Raw genomic sequence first — 21,007 nt, forward strand, 5'->3', positions numbered from 1 at the left:
GATTCAGTTGTATTAAATTGGATTAAACCCACACCTTTTGGCTTCTCCGAGCTTGAGCTTGAGTAAAAAAAATAGATAAAAAGGGAAGTGCTGCATGGCTTTAAAAATAACTTTAAACAGGCGATTATAAGTGGGACAAAACAGCCCAATAAAATCAGTCCTTTCAATAAGTCTAGAATAAACTTTTGGTATCTAAATGTAGCACAAACTGAAACCACAACTTTAGTCAATGCTTCCCTGAGAGACACACAAAAATGTTTAAGCTTATTCCTGGTCCCAAACTCAGTTATTTCCACTTAAAGTCTGAATATTCCCTCTCCAGTCAGTCTTTTCTGTCAGAAAATATAAACTGTAAACTCTGTCTCTGCCTCAGTGTCTTTTAGATCCTCAGTTGTGGTCTCATTATGACAACATGCTTAAAATCACAGTTTTAAGGATTTGGTCTTTGTGTAACTACAATGCTGTGTGAAGAACCATGTGAAAAACACTAAAACAGGTATGGAGTCACTATGAACTAAAAAAGAAGTTTAGTAGTTGGTAGGTATGAATGTCCATTGAACTTTTCGTAATTCTTGTCTGTAACTTTTAAATGCTGTTGGATAACCAAGCCTGCTAATGTTAGCATTCATAACATAGCACTACCCCCTCCTGTCTAAGTGTTGTCACTTGTTGGGCAAAAATACCAGCATAATTAAAATGCTAATGTTAATGTACAGAAGTTCCTTGAACTGAGCTACAGTAAAGTTTCATGACTGTATCACCCAGAAAACTAAACCTGCTTTTGCGTCCTTCAGACAATATCACATTTTACCTTAGGCGTACACACACACACACACACACACACACACACAGTTATATAATGTACCTTGGCTAAACCATGTACTGGTTTGAAACAGGTATGTAACCAGAACACAAGTTTTTACACTTGTTTTACATGTAAAAGTTAAAGAAAGACCAGAGTGTGGACCTGAAATTTGAAAATGTTGGTGAGCCTTACCAGAACACATATCAGCCTTTAGAAAGAAACCCTACAAAACTTTACCCAATATGAAATTATGATACTGCACGTGAACTTTTCTATGTCACCCCAGATGTTTAGAGACACTAATTTAAGGACACTAGTTTAAAACCGTGAAAATTTCGTAGGAGATATTCTTTTTGCATCTGAAGAGCATGTATAAAACCTTTATGTATCCTGTTGATAACAGATGAAACTCAATTATATGCAGAGGCATTGCACAGTACCGATAGGTCATTGGCAAGTAAAAGAAAAAAAAAAACAAAAAAAAACCTCCACCCCTCTAAACCCTCTATAAGAGCTGCGTGTTACAAACTATCCGAGCAGTGGCAGATTTAAGCACACAATGACGAGCTTCATCTTGATAACAGCTTTGTTTCAGTGCACCATAAGTAAGTAGTGGTACCTTACTACTCTCTACTCCAAATTATGCAACAACTAACCTTCCAGGATTTCAATTTGATTATTAGGACAACGCAAATTCATTAAAACAGTTTCACTGTTATGGTATCCTGGTGCTGCGCTCTCTTGGATGAATCTTGTGTTTGTTTCAGGCTGGCTCTCTGTCTCTGGTTCTGAATTTCAGACTGTGGAGGTCCAGTCTGGTGAAGAAGTCACACTGCAGTGCTCCAACATTTCCAGAAGTTCAACGCATACAGAGTGGTTCAGAGTGGTCAACAGAGCTACGTTGAGCTGCATTGCCTCTGTGTATGGCTCTAATAGACAAGCTTTATTCTGTGATGGATTTCAAAATGGAAAATTCAATATGACTTCCAACAACGTCGCCGTCTTTCTTCAAATAAAGCCAGTGGATCTGTCTGATGCTGGGCTGTATTTCTGTGGATTTTTCTTGGACTATCATATAATTATTTCCACTAGGGTAGAGTTGAGAATTCAAGGTGAGTTTTGGTTAAAAACCTTTCTCTGCAACTTTAGTGTTTTTCATCATGTCATGTGGAAACACAATAAATACAAACAGCAAATCTTAAAATAATACAACAATCATGGTCACAGGTGGTGAAACCAGTGAAGCAGAGGATTTTAAGACTGAAGGTGAGATTCCATGATGAGTGGAAAGATTTTAATTTTCACTGTTCAGTACGTTCAGTATCTTGTAAAAAATATATCTTAACCACACCTTTTAGAAAATTGCAACAGAATGACCCAACCATTGAGCATCATCCTCCTGGCTGGTCTGACTGGTTTACTCACTATGGTGGTCATTATTCTGGTTTTAAAAATCAGGAAACTTCAAACAGGTAAATGTGGCTATAATTTGTTTCACCTACTCTCGCTGCTGATCAACAAACCCAAAGCAAAGTACTGTGTTGGTAATAAACTAATTACAATTTCATACTTGGCCTTTAGCTCCACAACAGCAACCGGAGCAAAGCAGTGAGGTAAATCCATCTTTTCTGTATATATAAAATCTTTATGATTTAACAGAACCACTAAACCTTTAATTATTCTATGAAAAACCTCGACCTTTAAGCAATAAAAAATAACTCTAAACCGTTTATTTTAACGAACAAAAATGAGTTGTATTAACAATATAACACTATTAATCCCAGCAGAGATATTGCTTAGTAGTTGTCACTTAAAACTGTCAAAGTTGTAAATTATAAAAGAATAAAGAAATTGTATTGTATTATATATAATCAGTTAGATTGTAAATGAAATGCAATAATAATAAAATGCTAGTTATAACTGTGTCTGCCGAAGAAATAGTTCTTCTGTTTTTAGAAAGCAGAAGCATTAGCATGAAGTTTGTTAAGTCAAAGAAGAAGAAAGGAAGACTTTCTTCCATGTTGTTACAACACAAAGCAGCCACCATATTTTATTGAAGTTTCTATATGTGCATAAAGCAAACTGCTATGAATTTGCTATTTCGAAACTCAATATAAACTGTAAGTGATAGTGATGGCTTGGGTCATTCCATCTCCACTCAATGTTTTTCTGTATATGATAATATGGTGACTCTATAGTCATTAATCTGAGTGTTACAGATTCAAACTTGCATATGTAATGATGTTATGTATATCTGGTATTATTACTGAGTTATTATAACTCCACCAACTTTTCATATTTTTAACAAACACATCTTTTTAATATAGCGTTCACCTAAATTCTTTGATTTTTCAGAATATGACTTCAGGCGATCTGAACTATGCAGCACTAAGTTTCCAAAAAAAAGCTAAAAGAAGCCGTGGACCTACTGGACAGAGAGACCTGGAGCCACATGTTATCTATGCTGCCACAAGATAGACTCACAGGATAGCCTTTGTCTGCCTGACTGCAGTGAATTAAGAATAAATAAAGAATAAATAAAACTTGCATTTGGGCCATGTTTGGGTACTCCTTATTGTGTTTCTGTGTCTTTCTTATTTGTCAGACTTTTGTCTGAGTGGAAAATGTAGAGCTTAGTGGTCTAATAGAGTCTATATAACAGTGTGCTGTGAAAGAAGCGAGATACACACATCTATGGTCTGACAGGAAACAACATCACAGTGTGTGACAGTACAACTGAGGTGAAAAGCCAAAGGTGCCGTGGGTGTGTAATATTCAATGGAGACGTTATTAGGTAAAGCTAGCTCTGAGCCCTGTCGGCCTTAACTTTTTTGTGGCATTCTACAAGATGCTGGAAACTTTCCTCAGAGATTTTGGTCCATATTTACATGAAAGCATCACACAGTTGTTACACATGTGTTGACTGCACATCTATATGCAACTCTCCTGTTCTACCATATCCAGCAGTGCACAACTGGATTGAGATTTGGAGATGGAAGAAAGCATTAATGAACTCACTATCATGTTTAACAAACTAGTTTGAGATGATCTGAGCTTTTTGTTGTAGCATATTATCCTGATAGAAGCAGCCATGAAAAGATAGGTGGACTGGACATACTGAGATAAGCTGTGGTGTTCAAATGATACCCAGTTGATACCAGGCATCTAAAGTGTGCCTAAAGAAAATATCCTCAATACCATTACACCACCAACCACAGCCTGAATCCTTAAATGAGGCAGGATGTATTAATGCTTTCATGTTGTTTTTATCAAATTCGGACATTACTATCAAAATGTCATAAATGGAACCAAGATTCATTAGACTGGCAAACTTTTTCCAATATTCAGCTCAAGGTACTTTATGCCTAGCTGAATATGAGCAAGCAGCAGTGCGAAGGAGAAACTCCCTTTTAACAGTAATAAGCCTCTGTCGACCAGGCTCAGGGATCTGCAGCCATCTGCAATGACAGGTTGAGGGTGAGGTTAGAAAACAGGACAAAGACATGCTGTGGAAGAGAGCTACAGAGTAAAAATAACTAATGACTAAATCCACAGTGGTCTATATGCATATAGAGAGTGAACAAAAAACACTCATGCATCATGGGAAACCTCCCCAGAAGTCTAGGCCTATTGCAACATAGCTAACTTGGGATTCAGGGTAAAATGATAAATATATGCTTCATTAAGAAGGAAAGTCTCTCACAGTACATGGTATTCACTAAGCAGCCCCAACCCCACTTAGCTTCTGAGAGCAGATGACATCAGACATGCACATGTGCGTATGTGATTGTACATTTTTCCCCTATAGAATGTGGGTTTGTTTGACCTCAACTCTGCGATGAGGCTCCACCGAAAAACACCAAGAAGCAGAAGGCCTGCAATAGAGTCGATTCTCTATGTGCATGATGGTAAAACATGTATGTAGTTAAGTCACGGTCTACATTTTTGTGTCCGTTTTTCTGCCTTAATTTGTTTATGTTTTAGTGAAACAAGAGCATACAAAGTTATTCATAGGGGGAGTCAAAAGGTCTTTGGGGGAGGGAGGTGTGAACAAAATACTCGTCACTTTACAGGAAGAGAGAGCACAGTGTGGTCTGAGCACAGTCAGAAGGTTCAGGAGGAGGTTCACAGTAAAGTTTAAGAACAAGCAATGAAACTTGAACTACTGGGTTTTGGCTAGATAACATCAGCCTTGGTATTTTTACAGAGTTTAGAAAAAATGTGAAAAATTATATATGTATATATATATATATATATATATATATATATATATATATATATATATATATATATATATATATATATGAAAATGTATGTATGGAAAATTTGGCAACCAGGTATTGCAGGGAACTGACTCATGCTCCTCCTCCTGTTATTTTCCACTGTGGTGACAGCACTTTCTGTCAGATGAAAGGCGAGCCTTTTTCTTGCCTGCATCAGAAGGATAAATAAATAAAGTTGATCTGAGTAACTTTGACCACGAGTAGAGGCTAGTTTCACTGTTTTCAAATTTGAGGGTGTTTTTGTTTGACTGATACTTCTTTTTCATTGTTTTGCTTCATCTGTTTTTCTTCATGTTCCTTTTTATCCTTATTCTGAATGTGCATTATGCCATGTTAACATTATGTGTGGTTACATGTGGTTAGAAAAATTCCAATATTATGTCGCCTGCAAAGAGAACAAGAGGGGCGGCTGTGTGGTGCATGATGTGTCTTTAAAGAGTGGATGAATACTGTTGCAAGGGCGTTCAGTGTATGTGTCTAGGTGAGGGTGGCCATTCACACTCACATTCACACCTATGGGCAATTTTAGAAATATCAATATAACCTAACCCTACTAACTGCATGTCTTTGGAAGGAAGTCATAGTACCCAGAGAGAACCCACGCAAACACGGGGAGAACATGTAAACTCCACACAGAAAGGCCTTGGCCAGGTGGTGGAATCAAACTCAGGACCTTTTTGCTATGAAGCAACAGTGCTAATCACCACGCCACCATGCTGCACCATTCATCAATGTATTCCTTTTATAATTTTAAAACTCAAGATCATGTAAGCTTAATAAAAACCCCTCAGGGAACCAGAATATCTCCTTGTGCTCCGAGCTGCTAGTTGTTGCAATGTTGTAAGAAACAGACTCTATCAGGAAACGTTTAACTGTCAGCTTTCTGTACGATAACCATCGCCACAAAAGCCTCGATGTTCCCAGAAATAAAGTCAATGGTTAGTGTGACTAGTTAGCGAAGATGGTTGCTGAAGTAAACTAATCTTCCCTGTGCTGCATAACCAAAAGGGTTCTTGAGAGCTTATTGCGGAAATGTGAAATACATACACAACTTGAACACAACACTATGAAATGTATGCAACTTTGCAAAGATGTCAAACAATTATACAGGCAGCATGACAGCAGTCTGCATGCTTCTTAACAAAGAAAGAATTTAAGCCTTAAATATTTATTATTTTGGAATAAAAACACTAAAATGTTATCAATACTTTATCAACATTTGTGAACCCAATCTTTGTCCCATTTCTGCCTCAGCCAATCAAAGCATGCCGTTATCTGTGTTGCAGATATCAGAGCTCTGCATTTGCATTGTATAGGTAGGTCAATACTAAGATGAAAAAGAAAAGAAAAAAACACTCCGCCCCTTTAACCCCATTATAAGAGCCGTGTCATACAAACTATCAATGCAGTGACAGGATTAATCACATGATGAGAAGCTTCATTTTGGGGACAGCTTTGTTTCTCTGCAGCCTCAGTAAGTACTGGCACCTCTGTACTCTCAAATAATGGAAAGAGTAACCTTACAAAATTTAAAAACTGGTCTTTACACGATTGGCCAGAGGGGCCGATGGCGCGATATGGCAGCCTCGCTTCTGTCAGTCTGCCCCAGGGCAGCTGTGGATACAACTGTAGCTTGCCTCCACCAGTGTGTGAATGTGAGAGTGAATGAATAGTGGAATTGTAAAGTGCTTTGAGGGTCTCAAAAAGCGCTATATAAATGCAATCCATCATTATTATTATTATTATTAAAGTCAATGTAATTAAACACATATAGCTTATTGTGCTGTTGCCCTGTTAAAATAACTGTAACACTGTAGGCTCAGAAATAAACATCATGTTCTTTCATTCCAGGCTGGATCTCTGTTTCAGGTTCTGAGTTTCAGACTGTGGAGGTCCAGCTTGGTGAAGAAGTCACCTTGGAGTGCTCCAACATTTCGAGTCATCCAACACAAACAGACTGGTTCAAAGTTATCAACAGAACTAAGCCCAGTTGTATTGCTGCTATGTATGGATCTCAGGGCAAAGCTTCATTCTGTGATGGATTTCAAAATGGAAAATTCAATATGACTTCCAACAACACCTCTGTGTTTCTTAAAATCACACAAGTGAATTTATCTGATGTCGGGCTGTATTTCTGTGGATTTTACGTGAATAAGCATACGGTCATTTCCAATGCAGTCGAGTTAAGAATTCAAGGTAAGCTTGTAGGGAGGACTTTTGTCTTCCAGGTTAGTTGTATGTTCATATGTAATCCAAAAACAGCTCAGACACAAATAAGAAATGACAAAATATTATAATAGCCATGGTTCTTTACAGGCGGTGAAACCAATGAAGGAGAGGATTTTAAGACTGAAAGTAAAATTACTTTTCTGTCTCTTAAAATTTTTGTTTTCCATTGTTAGCTAGTTATTATTATTGTGTGCAATTTAACCAGACTGAATTGGAGTGATGTTTTATTATAATTGCCTTTACAGAAGAGCCTGATAGCGCAAACCTGATGAACATCATTCTGGGCTGTCTGACTGGTTTACTGACTATAGTGATCATCATTCTGGTTCTAAAAATCTGGAAACTTAAAGCTGGTAAACTTTGCTTTAATTGTTTTGCCTCCTCTTTTATGCTGAATGATAAATTAAAGCAACATATGATAGTAATAATGAACTAATCACATGTATTTGCCATTTATTTGCAGAATCCTAACCAGAAAGCAACAAGGTAATCTCTTTTGATGTGTCAACTTAATGATTTGAAAGTTTATGCCATACCAGATTATTAGAATCATACAAAATGTTATTAACCCCAGAAGGGTGTCATGAAGCCCTGTGTGGCAAGCAGGATTAGGACTCAAGGTGTTGCAAACTCAAGATGCAGGACTTGGCAACACTAAACTCCAAACACACAGCTGTATTGTTGGTTAAAAAAGCGACAAAAACAAGAGGCAAAATACCAAATAGAACAGTAACCAGATATAATGTAGGCTGAATAACTGGAAGGACAACAGACAGAAATAAAGAGAACAGAGGGAGAGGCAAATAATATATACATACAAGGGATAACAGGGGAACAGGCCACAGGTGGAAACACAGCTGACACTAATCCAGGCAAAAGAGAGAAGGGAAGCAAAATTGAACATGATATACACGAAACAGGAGACTATCAAAGTAAAACAGGAAATAGCACATAAGGGGAGAACACAAACCAGTTCTGGGGGGGGGGTGTGAAACAAAACAATTAGTGGTCTGTACAGGAACTGAACAGACAATAGATATTTTATCTCAGGAGTTCTGGAGGGTATTTTATTTTCAGTTGTCTTAGGAATACAGGAATCTGATCTTTTATTTTTTTTTCTTTTGGCTCTGGAACACACATTTTTTTCATGTTGACAGTCTTGAAATCCTCAAAGGTGGAAACCAAAGTCTCAGTTTTCATTTCCTCTGGCACGGAGAAAGAAAAAAGAGAGTGGTGGGAGCGCCACTTCCTCCTCGATGAGGGAGCGGTGGAAGTTTAAGGAGCCGCGTAAAGAGAAAGCAATGAGGGTGCAGCTGTGGCAGAGGTGTCATGGTCCTGGGTCCTGTAACCCAGTGTTTTGAGTTTCCTGGTATTTTGGTTTTTCATTTAGTTTCATGAAGTTCGTTTAGTCATAAGCTCCAAGGTTGCTCAGTTATAGTTCTTTGTTATTAGATCCTTTTGTGTCGTCACCCTCCTGTGTTTAAGTCTCCCTTGTTGGTTCGTGTATCTTACCTGTCATCTTTCATGTCTGTGGGCTTCATGTTATCAAGTTCGTGTCATGTCTGCATCTGTTTACTGTTTATTTTGAAAGTCTTGTTTCCATGTTCCATGTGTTTTGTTTTACTTCCCCTGTGGTGTCATTATGTTCATTTGCACCAGCTCTTTCCTCATGTGTTTCCACTTCCTTTGATCCCTTCCGTGTGTATTCAGTATGTGTGTTTTCTTTCATTCTTCATCAGGTCATCTGTGTTACCTCCCTCCACGTCTTATCATAGTAGATTCATAGTTATTATAGTTGATTCATAGTTCTCACAGTTTAGTCACAGTTATCATAGTTAGTTTTTTTCCAGTTTAGGTCTCAGTTTAGTTTTCGCTACTGCTCATATAACTTTATTTTTGTGTTCATGTTTACAGCCTAAATAAACAGCTCGCCTTTTGTTTGAAACTTAGTTCCATCTCCTTCCCTGTCCACTGCTTCATCACACCGGCATACCCCCGCTGTGACAAGAGGCACTAAACGACTTTAAACTCAGAACTAAACCGTAAAAGGCTTGAACTTAAATCATTTTTTTAATGCAAAGAAAAGAATTGTGAATCCAAGATTAAATTTTAAAAGCTAGGTCAAAGATACAGGACCATGACCATACAGAAATAAATGGTTGCTGTAGAATTTTTTTTCATATATGTGTTACAAACTCAGGTGTGTAACTATCTGATTTTCAGCACATGACCTCAGACCTTATGAAGTACACCACTATAAATATCCAGAGAAAGGTCAAAAGAAGCCGCAGGCACAGTCAGTGCTGGAGATGCGTGCTGTGCATGTTGCCACCAGACAGATTCAAGAAGTGGAAGTCATGCTTCATATTGATAATTTGTTTTGTTTATACTGTGAAACTTGTTTATAAAAAATAAATAAATAACATTTGCACTCAGGCTGTGTTTGTACCTATTTCATGTCTCTGTTTTTATTTGTCCAGCATTTGCTTGAGATGCTGTTTGAGAGGAAAGACTAGGCTTCAAGGTTGTTGATGAACAAGAACTCCGAGTCTATCTGACACTGACTGAAATTTCTTTATGGGGAGTGATGTATTGTAAAGTGATCGCTACAGTGATTCATCTTTAGAAACATGAACAGGTAGAAACAAAGGCTGCAGCTCTCTATCTAGTTCTGCTTCTCCGTCTATATTTATCAAAATGTGTCAGACAACTGTTAAATGTTGCCTTCTGCACCCTCTAAGATAATGCTACTTGTGCAGCTACAGCTGCAATGCTATTTTTGTGATAACTGGTTTGCTCCTGCACTTACAGAAGGGCCTATTAGCAGTTTAATGCTCTCTACATCTCAACACTGCTCAGTAGCTTGTTGCCTGATGAAGTTCACCTGTTGCTGGCTTTGCTCATTTGACAAGGTGCTGGGCTGAGGTTGGCATTCACTTGGCTTTAGTGCCGCTCTGGGTTCTTGGCTAGCATGCTGTCGGTGCAGATGCTTGCAAACAGCAAGCCTATACACTGCACTGCTATTATCTTCCTCTGACACACAAACTAAAGTACTCTGATGCCACACCATTGCTAATTCAGCTGCACTGCCCCATATTGAATCCAGAGCATGTTTCAAGATTCTGGTTTCGACTTTTAGAGCTCTCCATGGACAAGCACCAGCTAACATACTTATTGTACATCATACAAGACTAGACAAAACTGAAGGATATAAAGTTTTTCCCACGATGGCCCCCAGACTTGCGAAATCTCTCCCACTTAGTTTGAGAACTGTGGTTTCTTGGGTGGCATATTTTTATCTTTTAACTTTATCTGCCAAAAAAGCAGCCTAGTGTGGCGACACTGATAGCTGCTACCAGGGTTTTTGATGACCCACTGCCTGGCTAGACCATTTCTACATGTGAAAGTCTGGACAGGTTGAAAGAGACTCCTTAAATATGTGCTGCATGGATGAACTGAAATAATGATTTTGCGACATGACATACTTTTTCTTTTGGGGGGTTTTTGTTCTTTTTTTGTTTTTTTACAACAGCAAAGCTTTCTTATCATCATCTCATACCTACCTGTCTTGATTCTGGGTCATTTTGACCCAGCATTTTGTGACATTTTGTATTATGGCTTATTATTTAAGGTTTATGTAGTTAATCCTGAGTTTATTCCATGTTAGTTTCTTGAACACTTAGGTTCCCCTTGTGTATTTGTCCTCTGTGTCCCTCTTTTTGTGTTTGGTGTATTTGTCCGTGTCTTGTGTCTTGTTTCCCTTTTCTGTTCCCATGTTCCTCTCCTTGTGTTCCTTCCTGTCTCCCCAGTTTATCGTGTTTCATGTCCAGTTGTCACAGTCAGTTTTATTTTGACAGTCTCATGTTCCATGTTCAACAAATTTAGTTTTACTTCTCCTGTGGCGCCTTTCTGTGTATTTATGCGTGTTTCCCTCTGTGCTGCTTTGTAATCTCCCTCATTCCCTGCCGTGTGTTCTACCTGTTTTTGGGCCGTACCTACGGTACCACTACAATACCGTACCTATCAATTGTGTGCAGAGAAAATTATGTATCAAAAATAACATTTAGTGCAAGCGTACACAGAGACTGTAGAAGACATCCTAGCCGGCATCATGGCACCTGTTATCACTGACTGTGGTTTCAAATTAATGTAAAGAACAAATGACACAGACTAATGTGGTTTCAGCATTTTCTTCATTAGACTGTGATACAGTCACACTGAGTAACCTCACATATCATGGTTAAACTTTTCCAGCTAAAATGTGCAGCTAGTATGTTAAAATAATTATCATGCCAGAGTGCTAAAGTAAATCTAGTGGTGCAGTTGCCACTATTGCCTCACAGCAGTGAGGTTTGATTCCCCTGCCTTGGCTGGGCAACTTCTACATATGAAAGTGTGATCAGGTTCTACCTAGCCTCTTTACCACAGACAGCTGTCATAAATTTCAGATGCTCTCTAAATCACGAGCCTCTGAAATCTAACATCAACTGGTTTTCACTCTACTTTTTTTGAAGCCAAGCCCAGAATGATCTCTCATACACTATCAGACTGTCACAGTCAAGGATAGTGAAAGTACTGACTCTGTGGTTGTTTTGGTCTGTGACTGTAAATTTTTCGCCTACAGAATGTGGACTCTGTTGACCTGAACTCTGCAGTGTTGAGACTCCACCCACAAACACCAAGAAGCAGAAGGCCTGCAATAGAGACACAAATGAAAACTCATGTTGTTTATGCTGCCAGTGCATAGAGCTGATTCTCGGTGTTCATGATGGGAAAACGTGTTTAGTGGTTTAGTCTTTATAACCCTTGACTAAACATTTTTATGCCTTAATTTGTCTTTATCTCAATAAAACGAGGGCATATAAAGTTACTCATAGGGAGAGTCAGGTGGTCTTCGGGGGGAGGGAGGCATGAGTGAGATACTGATCACTTCACAGGAAGAGACTTCACAGTGTGGTCTGAGCACAGCTGAACTCACAAGGCCTCTACAGTCAGTAATAGTTCACAGCAAAGTTTAAGAAGAGGCAGTGAAACTTGAGCTACTTGCTTGCTGCAAGCTTTGAGGAAAAACATTGTAGGAGTCATGAATAAAATCATTGGAACAGTAGGAATTTGCTGATTTCAAGACAACAATGAATAAGAAACAAAGAAAATAAAAAATCCTGCAGCAGTTATCTCTTTGCTGATGGAAACGATGAAATCACAGATTTAATACTACATAAGTTGTACTAAAGTTACGTCATCTAAATTTATTTTAACTTCACCAGGTTTAAGGATTTTTTTTCATTTTCCTCTATTACAGCCTGACACAGTCAGTGTATATCAACAGCTTTCTTGCCTGACCATGTTCTTGAGCACATTCTGGCGCGCAACAGGTCTTGTGCACCTCCCCCTGTTATTTTCCACTGCGGTGACAGCACTGTTTATCAGCCGAATTGAAAGCCACAGAAACGCTAGCCTTTAAAACCACACGCAACAAATGCTGTGTTGTTTTCACACTTACTTACTTTACTTTATTCTTTCTTTGCATGCATCAGAACAACGTATATAGTTGATCTAAGTGACTTTAACCATGAGTAGAAGCTGGTTTCACTGTTTTCACATGCATTTACTGATAGGGTTACTGAAAGGTAAAGGGCTCTAAGAGAACACATCGGTGAGCAGAACTTCCCTTTGTCAAAATGCCTCTTTAGTGGTAACTGACTTGAGGTGACAAAAATGCAACTCAGTTAAGCACTCATGTTCTCTGAATGCAAAAAACTGTCCTAAATGGTCTACTGTGGGAGGTGCCTGTGTGAAGGTGTGGCATCTTAGGCACCGCCCTTTATTCTGTGGAGCCACTGAAATGCTTGCAGCTCACTCCACTCAGCTGCATGTATTGTACAATCCACAGAATGAGACGCATTTCCATATTCAGGTAGGCAGGAAGTGAAATGTGTTGACACTCTTCCTTCCTACTGGTCAGAAAAATGTAGTTATGATGATGAATAGATAGATAGATAGATAGATAGATAGATAGATAGATAGATAGATAGATAGATAGATAGATAGATAAAGGCTATAGGTGTGCCCTTAAAAACCCACCAGTAATACACTAATCATAACATGTAAAAACAAGGTAATTGTAGCTCAGGAGGTAAAGCAGGTCATCAACTCTTGAGAAGGCTCGTGATTCAACCCCTTGTTGTTCCAGTCTGCATGCCAAAGTATCCTTGGGCAATTTACTGAACCCCACATTGATTTGTTTTATTGGACCATGAATGTTGGATGGAAAGCACTTGTAGCACTTAAGTGTAGAAAAAAGTGGTATAAAGCACTTTGACACTTTTATACTCAAGGAGAGTATAAAAGGCCTAGTGTGCTAAAGAACGTGAACAAGCGTCTCTATGAGGAAGGTGCAGAAAGTTTGGCCATCAGCCTTCTGCATGAGAACCATTACCATAAAAGCCTTGATGTCCCCAGAAAAAAAAAGTGTGTGGTTAGTGTGACTGGTTAGTGAAGATGGTTGTGGAAGTAAACTGAGCTTCCCTCAAGATGTATCACCACACAAGTGCTTGAGAGTTTGTTGTGGACATCTTCAATGCACTTCACAAAATCAAGATCTCTTTATGAGTTTTATTTTTCTTTACAAAGACATCAAACGGTGATACAGACAGCATGACAGCAGTCTGAATGTGTTTTAACCAAGAGGGACCATAAGTCTTGAATATTTAGAGAGGCAAGTTGCGTATCTGCCATGGTCACAGAATACATTCAGAACATGTGTGTGTGTGCAAAAGATATTCAATAAGGAAAGGTCTTAAAATCCTTCTCTATTTGTGATAATTAATTGATTACATAAAAATTTAGAGTTATATAAACATCGGGCTCAAAAATCCACTACAATTATGGGTACATGTTACAATTAGACAATGAAAATATGAATTAGCCAATATTTTATCACTAGTTAATCAAAATCTGCATGTTTTGACAAAATCTTAAAGCGTTTAACTTTAACTACCATTGCTATCTTTTTCGTTTTTTTATTTACAGTGGGTGAAATTTAGTGTGTTTTGGACAACGACTGTATGCCAAATTGCAAAACACTTAGCTGTGTCTCTAATAAAACCTCTGTAACTTTGCTTCACTTCAGCATGGGGTAATGTTAATATGTTGATTCATGGTTTTCTTCTGTGTTTTGATCCACTGCAGAATATTTTTAAGACCATTATCTGGTATAAAAAGCCAGGCCAGGAAAATTTCCTTCATATTTTAGTTACCGTGACACAAAGACATCTGATGAAGTCTCACGAATGTCAGCTTTGTTTTTATTGTTTTTAGTTTGTGATTGCAGAGAAATAGTCAAATAATTTGGAATTAAATTTTTTAATTTACAAGGTTTAGAGGGTTCTTTTGACAGTACATATCCAATATGAATTATCATAATTATAATATTTCTGACTCCCTGAGTCAAAATGGAATCGAATTGAATTGAATAGGGAACTTGTGAATCAGAATTGAATCAGTAGTAGAAATCAGTGACGATACCCAGCCCTAGTCCAGGAGGGATGGAGAAAGTGATGGATGATTAGAAAAGAGCAAAGGGCAGAATGGCTTGGAGTACCTGATAAGACATTATTTAATAAACTGTTTTTAAAACCCGAACATTACAGCTAACAGCTGGGTTTTTTTGTTTCAGTGCAGCTAGCCAAACAATGAAGAACCTGCTAATAAGACAGAGAGTGAAAGTGGACAGTATATCCTTAATGTAAAACTTAGTTTGAAGGTCGTCGAGTTATTGGTTCTATTGTTAGTTAGCTATCATAAATAATGTGACTGCAACCAACCAACTAAACATGTTTTAAAAACTTTAAGCACTTATTTCTTAAATCAAGCTGCACAGACAGTGTTACATCTATGACAGGTTTTGAGAGCAGGGCTCTGTGGTTTAAAATAGCATTAATGCATGTGGTGTTTGATGTCCACTTTAAATACAGCAATCTGTTCTCCACAAACAAAGAACATGGTTTTGCGTCTGACTGAGTAAATAAATACTTAGCTCACACTGTAAAAAAGAACTTCTGATATGTTTCTCTCATAAATGTCTGTTCCAACGCATTTCCATTGAAGCTAAAAAGCACTGGAACAGCAAAACTGCCCCACTATGATGCCAAAGTACCCCATTCTTGTTGTGTTTTAAATGCAAACGATTTTAGGGCCCAGAAGAGGACTGTGGGAGTTTCTGAGAAGTAATTTTTTATGAATTCCTACTACACTGTGAAAATATTACAAGTTAATTGGTAACATTTGGAATGATAACATTTGGAAACTTTGTTACTGGATAACATTTGTTAGTGGATTTATAAACAGAAATGTATGCAAAAGCATTACATTGTATAGGCAGATCACTGGCAAAAGAAAAAAGAAAAATACACTCCTCCCCTCTGAACCCCTTTATATGAGTTGTGTAGTACAACATATCCATGCAGTGACAGGAATAAACACATGATGAGGAGCTTCGTCTTGAGCACAGCTTTATTTCTCTCCAGCCTCAGTAAGTTCTAGCACCTCAGTACTCTCAAATAATGGAATGAGTAAAGTCGTTAAACAGATATAATGGATGTTGTTCTCCTGTAACAGTGTAGGCTCAGAAAGAAACATCATGTTCTTTCATTCCAGGCTGGATCTCTGTCTCAGGTTCTGAGTTTCAGACTGTGGAGGTCCAACTTGGTGAAGAAGTCACGTTGAAGTGCTCCAACATTTCGAGTCATCCAACACAGACAGACTGGTTCAAAGTTATCAACAGAACTAAGCCCAGCTGTGTTGCTGCTATGTATGGATCTCAGGGCAAAGCTTCATTCTGTGATGGATTTCGAAATGGAAAATTCAATATGAGTTCCAACAACACCTCTGTGTTTCTTAAAATCACACAAGTGGATTTATCTGATGTCGGGCTGTATTTCTGTGGATTTTACATGAATAAGCATACGGTCATTTCCAATGCAGTCGAGTTAAGTATTCAAGGTAAGCTTGTGGATAGAAATTTTCTCTTCTAGTTCAGTTTTTATGTTCATATGTAATCCAAAATCAGCTCAGAGACAAAAAGGAAATCACAAAATATTATAATAGCCATGTTTCTTTACAGGCGATGAAACCAATGAAGGAGAGGATTTTAAGACTGAAAGTAAAATTACTTTTCTTAATGTTTTATTTTTCATTGTGATCATTATTATTATTAATATTATGTGTAAGTCAAACAGATTAAATTACAGTGATGTTTTATTATAATCTCTTTTACAGAAGAGCCTGGTAGTACACATGTGATGAGCATCGTCCTGAGTGGTGTGACTGGTTTACTCACTGTGGTGGTCATTTTTCTGCTTCTAAAAATCTGGAAACTTCAAACAGGTAAAACTTGCTGTAACTGCTGTGCCTGCTCTTATAAGTTGATTTAAAATTCAAAGTAAAGTATGGTGGTATAAAAGAGCGAATCACATGTTTATATTTGCTCCTTATCTGCAGAACCTAAACCAGAGAGCAAGAAGGTAAACTTTTTTTTCTTCTTATATTAGAATTTATAAGCTTCATGTTATGAGTTGAAAACAAATATCCCAAATATGATCTGAATCAGGCAAAACTTTATTACACACAGCAGGGAAATAGTTTAGTACTGTAACAGTTATATTAGTAAGACTTCTGTCATTTCTTTTAGTTCACTGGATATGATAATATTTTAACTTAATATTCAACTTGGATTCTTAATTTAGTTTTGTTTAATACTGTGCTGCCCAGCTGCTATAGATCAGGTATTATGGAATTAAAATCTAAAAATCCCATTTAACGGAAAATAATATTGGTACAACCCACAAGTGAATAAACATTTCATATATGTGTCACAAACTCAGCTGTGTAACTATTTGATTTTCAGAATGTGAGCTCAGAAAATCTGAAGTACACAATGATGAATATCTTGACGAAGGTCAAAAGAAGCTGCGGGTCTGTGGCACAGACAGACCTGGAGACACATGTTGTGTATGCTGCTGCCAGATAGACTGAATAAGTGGAGCTCATGCTTTATGATAATAACCTGCTGATGTAGTTTTGTGTATGTTTTGTGGATGACATGGCAAAAACTGGCTGGCAAAAAATAAAAATAATAAAATTTGCACTGAAGTCTTTGTATCTTTACTTTTGTGTTTTTGTCTTTTTTATTGTGCACATTTGTTTGAAAGGAAAAAGTCTATGCTTCAAATGTGTTGATAAAGCAGAAGTCATACAATGGTCTAATGCTGATGAAATTTTCTTCCGAGGAATGTTTCATGGTCTGCTCTGGAGAAGAGCAATACATATTTCCTTGATTGCAAGCAATACACAGTGTTGTCTGGCAGCAACTGAGATGAGATTTTTGAAGTCAGAGCTCTTGAAGAAGCATAAAGATGGCAAGGTTGTGATTTAAACAGGCTGCTGTATTTTTACATTTTATTAATTAAATCATAATAAAATATTATTTAAAGGTTTAATGTATGTCGTTTTCTGCAAATTGCACCAAATTTAATGCCATAAAAGCAGCCTGATGTGGCTGTGATAGTTGCTACCAGGTGATTTGATGGCTCAAAGTAGAGATTGTGGTGCCTGAGCTCCGACTGTGTCCTGTAACTCTTACCTGTCTCCTCAATGACTGGGACTCTTAGCAAAGAATCCCAGTCATTTCTCATGCTCTACTTTTTTTTTTTTACTTGGTGAAAACAAAATGCAAAAATATGCATCATCTAGTTTTTTTTTAAGTATTTGATGTAATTTGAGTATTTCTGGCTTTTAGTCTCATTTCTGCACAGCAATTGACACATAATGAAAATTTCTCTGCACGTCTTTCCTCAGCAGTGCACTGCTTCTTTGTTTTAAGAGATCTTATCTAGATCTTATCTTATGTTGTTGTAACATCTCAAGCTCACATTTTTCAGTATCACAAAATGTGAACCAAAGGCAAACAGAAGACAATTCTGTAACCCAACTAATAAACAGAAGAAAAGAGTTCAACAAAAAGGGCCTCTTGATGCAACTAACTTGCCTCAAAGTGTTCAATATTTATTGTGTATAATAAGTTTTTAAAGCTGTACATGACATTTATGTCTCTATCCTCAATCACCCTAACCTGCTGTACATCTCTAGCCAACATTTACATGTGGGGCCCATATGGTTTGGAAATGGGCTGAAAAAGGGACCCATACAAGATTGACCACGGATCTGGAATGGCCCCATGTTAAATGTCCATATAAGTGTTATGTTTTGGAAAATCTGGGCACTAAATGAGCCCCAACTGGGCAAAGTACACATAAACCCATCCGGGCCCCATCTTTCAAATTTTGTTGGTACCATTTGGGTACCACATCAGCTAAAAAGTGGGTTTTAAGTGGGATTGTACACGGGTTCTATAATGGCCCCAATTTTATAAACTCATATTGGTGTTACATTGGGAAAATCTGGAAACTAAATGGGCTTCCACCCACCCAAGTGAGTCCGTGAACTTGTCTTTTCCATTTCCAAGCAAGTTAAGTATTTCCCATCTTTGACCCAGGAAGGACCTACTATATGTGCCCACTTTGGATTGCCCATATTGGTTTAATGTGAGGAACCCAAGTGGAACCCATACAAAAAGCCCATTTTGAGCCTTTACAAGTCCTTTACGGTTTCCTTAGTGTACAGCCTCACATACAAATCATCTTTTGCCTTTTCCTTTGCAACTTCTCTCTTTACCAGTCTACATGTGTGCACATTGTTCCAAACGTATGTATCATCTTATGTTCCTCCCTCTTTGTGTATGTTATCACCACAACCTTTTTTATCCACTGCTATCTGGCAGTCTGCATTTCTTTTCTTAACACTATACCTACCCAACACCTCCTCATCACCCCCCGTTCTGTTCGCCTGTCCATGTAATTCCATAATTCCTCTCTCTCTTCCTATTGACATCCATCTTTTGGGGCAGGCACACTGAAAGCACCCCTTATACTTCCAGCTTCAAACTCATATACCCGTCTGACACTTTTGTCACATCCACAACACTATTAACATATTCTTCTTCCTTAAAGATTACCATTACCTGATATCTCTTCCTATCTAGGTTATAGTAGAGCAGGTTGAACTCAGCTCCAGTGTTACTGGCATTGCTTACCTTCCACCTGGTCTCCTTGACAGACTACCTACCTTCCTTCTCTCCATCATATCACCCAGCTATCTCATTTACCAGTCTAAGTCCCTATATTTAAAGTTCCTTTTTTCTTGCTGCCTCCTAGCATGCCTTCCCTCTTTCTTCTTCTGTCTTCAGCGAACTGTACCCTGTTGGCCAACAACACAAGAGGTAGTCTTATTAACAAGTCTGAGCTACGAATTCTATTATGTAAAATGAAAAAACAAACCCAGACCCCCTTCTTCTAGCTCTTAGTGGTTTTCTTGTATATACCACACCAGACATTAAAACTCCAAGGGCTTCTGAGGAGTTGGTCTTTTTCTGAATCTGTGACTCATTGTTAAGCTATGTTCGAAATAAATAAATAACCTTTATGTTTGAATTTGAAAGAGCTAAAATATATGCAAATATACTGTATTACATTGGCAGGTCATTGGAAAGATTAAACAAAAAAAAAAAAAAAAACACCCCGCCCCTCGAAACCCCTTTTTAAGAGGTGCGTGGTTTACTAACAGTCCAAGCAATGACAGGATTTAACACATGATGATGAGCTTCTTCTTGATAACAGCTTTGTTTTTCTGTAGATTCAGTAAGTACTGGCAATTTACTACTCTCAGCTCCAAGTAATGGCATAAGGACCCAATCGATTTATAATTTGATTGTTAGAAAATAGTTAAGTAAATAAATGAAATGAAACGTTTTTGCCCTGTTACAGCGTCGGTTGTACCGTACACTTTGAGTTGAATCTCATTTTGTCTTTGCTGTTTGTTTTAGGCTGGCTGTCTGTCTCTGGTTCTGAATTTCAGACTGTGGAGGTCCAGTCTGGTGAAGAAGTCACACTGCAGTGCTCCAACATTTCCAGAAGTTCAACGCATACAGAGTGGTTCAGAGTGGTCAACAGAGCTACGTTGAGCTGCATTGCCTCTGTGTATGGCTCTAATGGACAAGCTTTATTCTGTGATGGATTTCAAAATGGAAAATTCAATATGACTTCCAACAAAGTCGCCGTCTTTCTTCAAATGAAGCCAGTGGATCTGTCTGATGCTGGGCTGTATTTCTGTGGATTTTTCTTGGACTATCATATAATTATTTCCACTACAGTAGAGTTGAGAATTCAAGGTGAGTTTTGGTTAAAAACCTTTCTCTGCAACTTTAGTGTTTCTCATCATGTCATGTGGAAACACAATAAATACAGCAAATTGTAAAATAATACAACAATCATGGTCACAGGTGGTGAAACCAGTGAAGCAGAGGATTTTAAGACTGAAGGTGAGATTCTGTGATGAGTGGAAAGATTAAAATTTTCACTGTGCAGTACTTACAGTATCTTGTATAATATGTCTTAACCACACTAATCACACAATTAATCTAATTCATTTTTTTATAAGAGTCAAACAGAATGACACACCCACTGAGCATCATCCTGGCTGGTCTGACTGGTTTACTCACTATGGTGGTCATTATTCTGGTTTTAAAAATCAGGAAACCTCAAACAGGTAAATGTGGCTATAATTTGTTTCACCT

The 21,007-nt window shown here is 37.9% G+C and overlaps 2 protein-coding genes across 2 annotated transcripts; both read left to right on the forward strand.

Annotated features, from left to right (window-relative positions):
* Positions 1 to 6,516: 6,516 nt before the first annotated feature.
* Positions 6,517 to 8,596, forward strand: LOC134624083 (uncharacterized). The gene is made up of 5 exons (XM_063469065.1): positions 6,517 to 6,562; positions 6,940 to 7,284; positions 7,405 to 7,443; positions 7,563 to 7,670; positions 8,475 to 8,596. The coding sequence occupies exons 1-5, from the start codon at positions 6,517 to 6,519 to the stop codon at positions 8,594 to 8,596; spliced, it is 660 nt and encodes a 219-aa protein (XP_063325135.1).
* A 7,208-nt stretch (positions 8,597 to 15,804) lies between these two features.
* Positions 15,805 to 20,395, forward strand: LOC134624084 (uncharacterized). The gene is made up of 6 exons (XM_063469066.1): positions 15,805 to 15,850; positions 15,976 to 16,320; positions 16,442 to 16,480; positions 16,597 to 16,704; positions 16,819 to 16,841; positions 20,258 to 20,395. The coding sequence occupies exons 1-6, from the start codon at positions 15,805 to 15,807 to the stop codon at positions 20,393 to 20,395; spliced, it is 699 nt and encodes a 232-aa protein (XP_063325136.1).
* The last annotated feature ends 612 nt before the right edge of the window (positions 20,396 to 21,007 follow it).

Source organism: Pelmatolapia mariae, linkage group LG3_W (assembly GCF_036321145.2).
Source record: "Pelmatolapia mariae isolate MD_Pm_ZW linkage group LG3_W, Pm_UMD_F_2, whole genome shotgun sequence".
NCBI classification, from domain to species: Eukaryota; Metazoa; Chordata; class Actinopteri; order Cichliformes; family Cichlidae; genus Pelmatolapia; species Pelmatolapia mariae.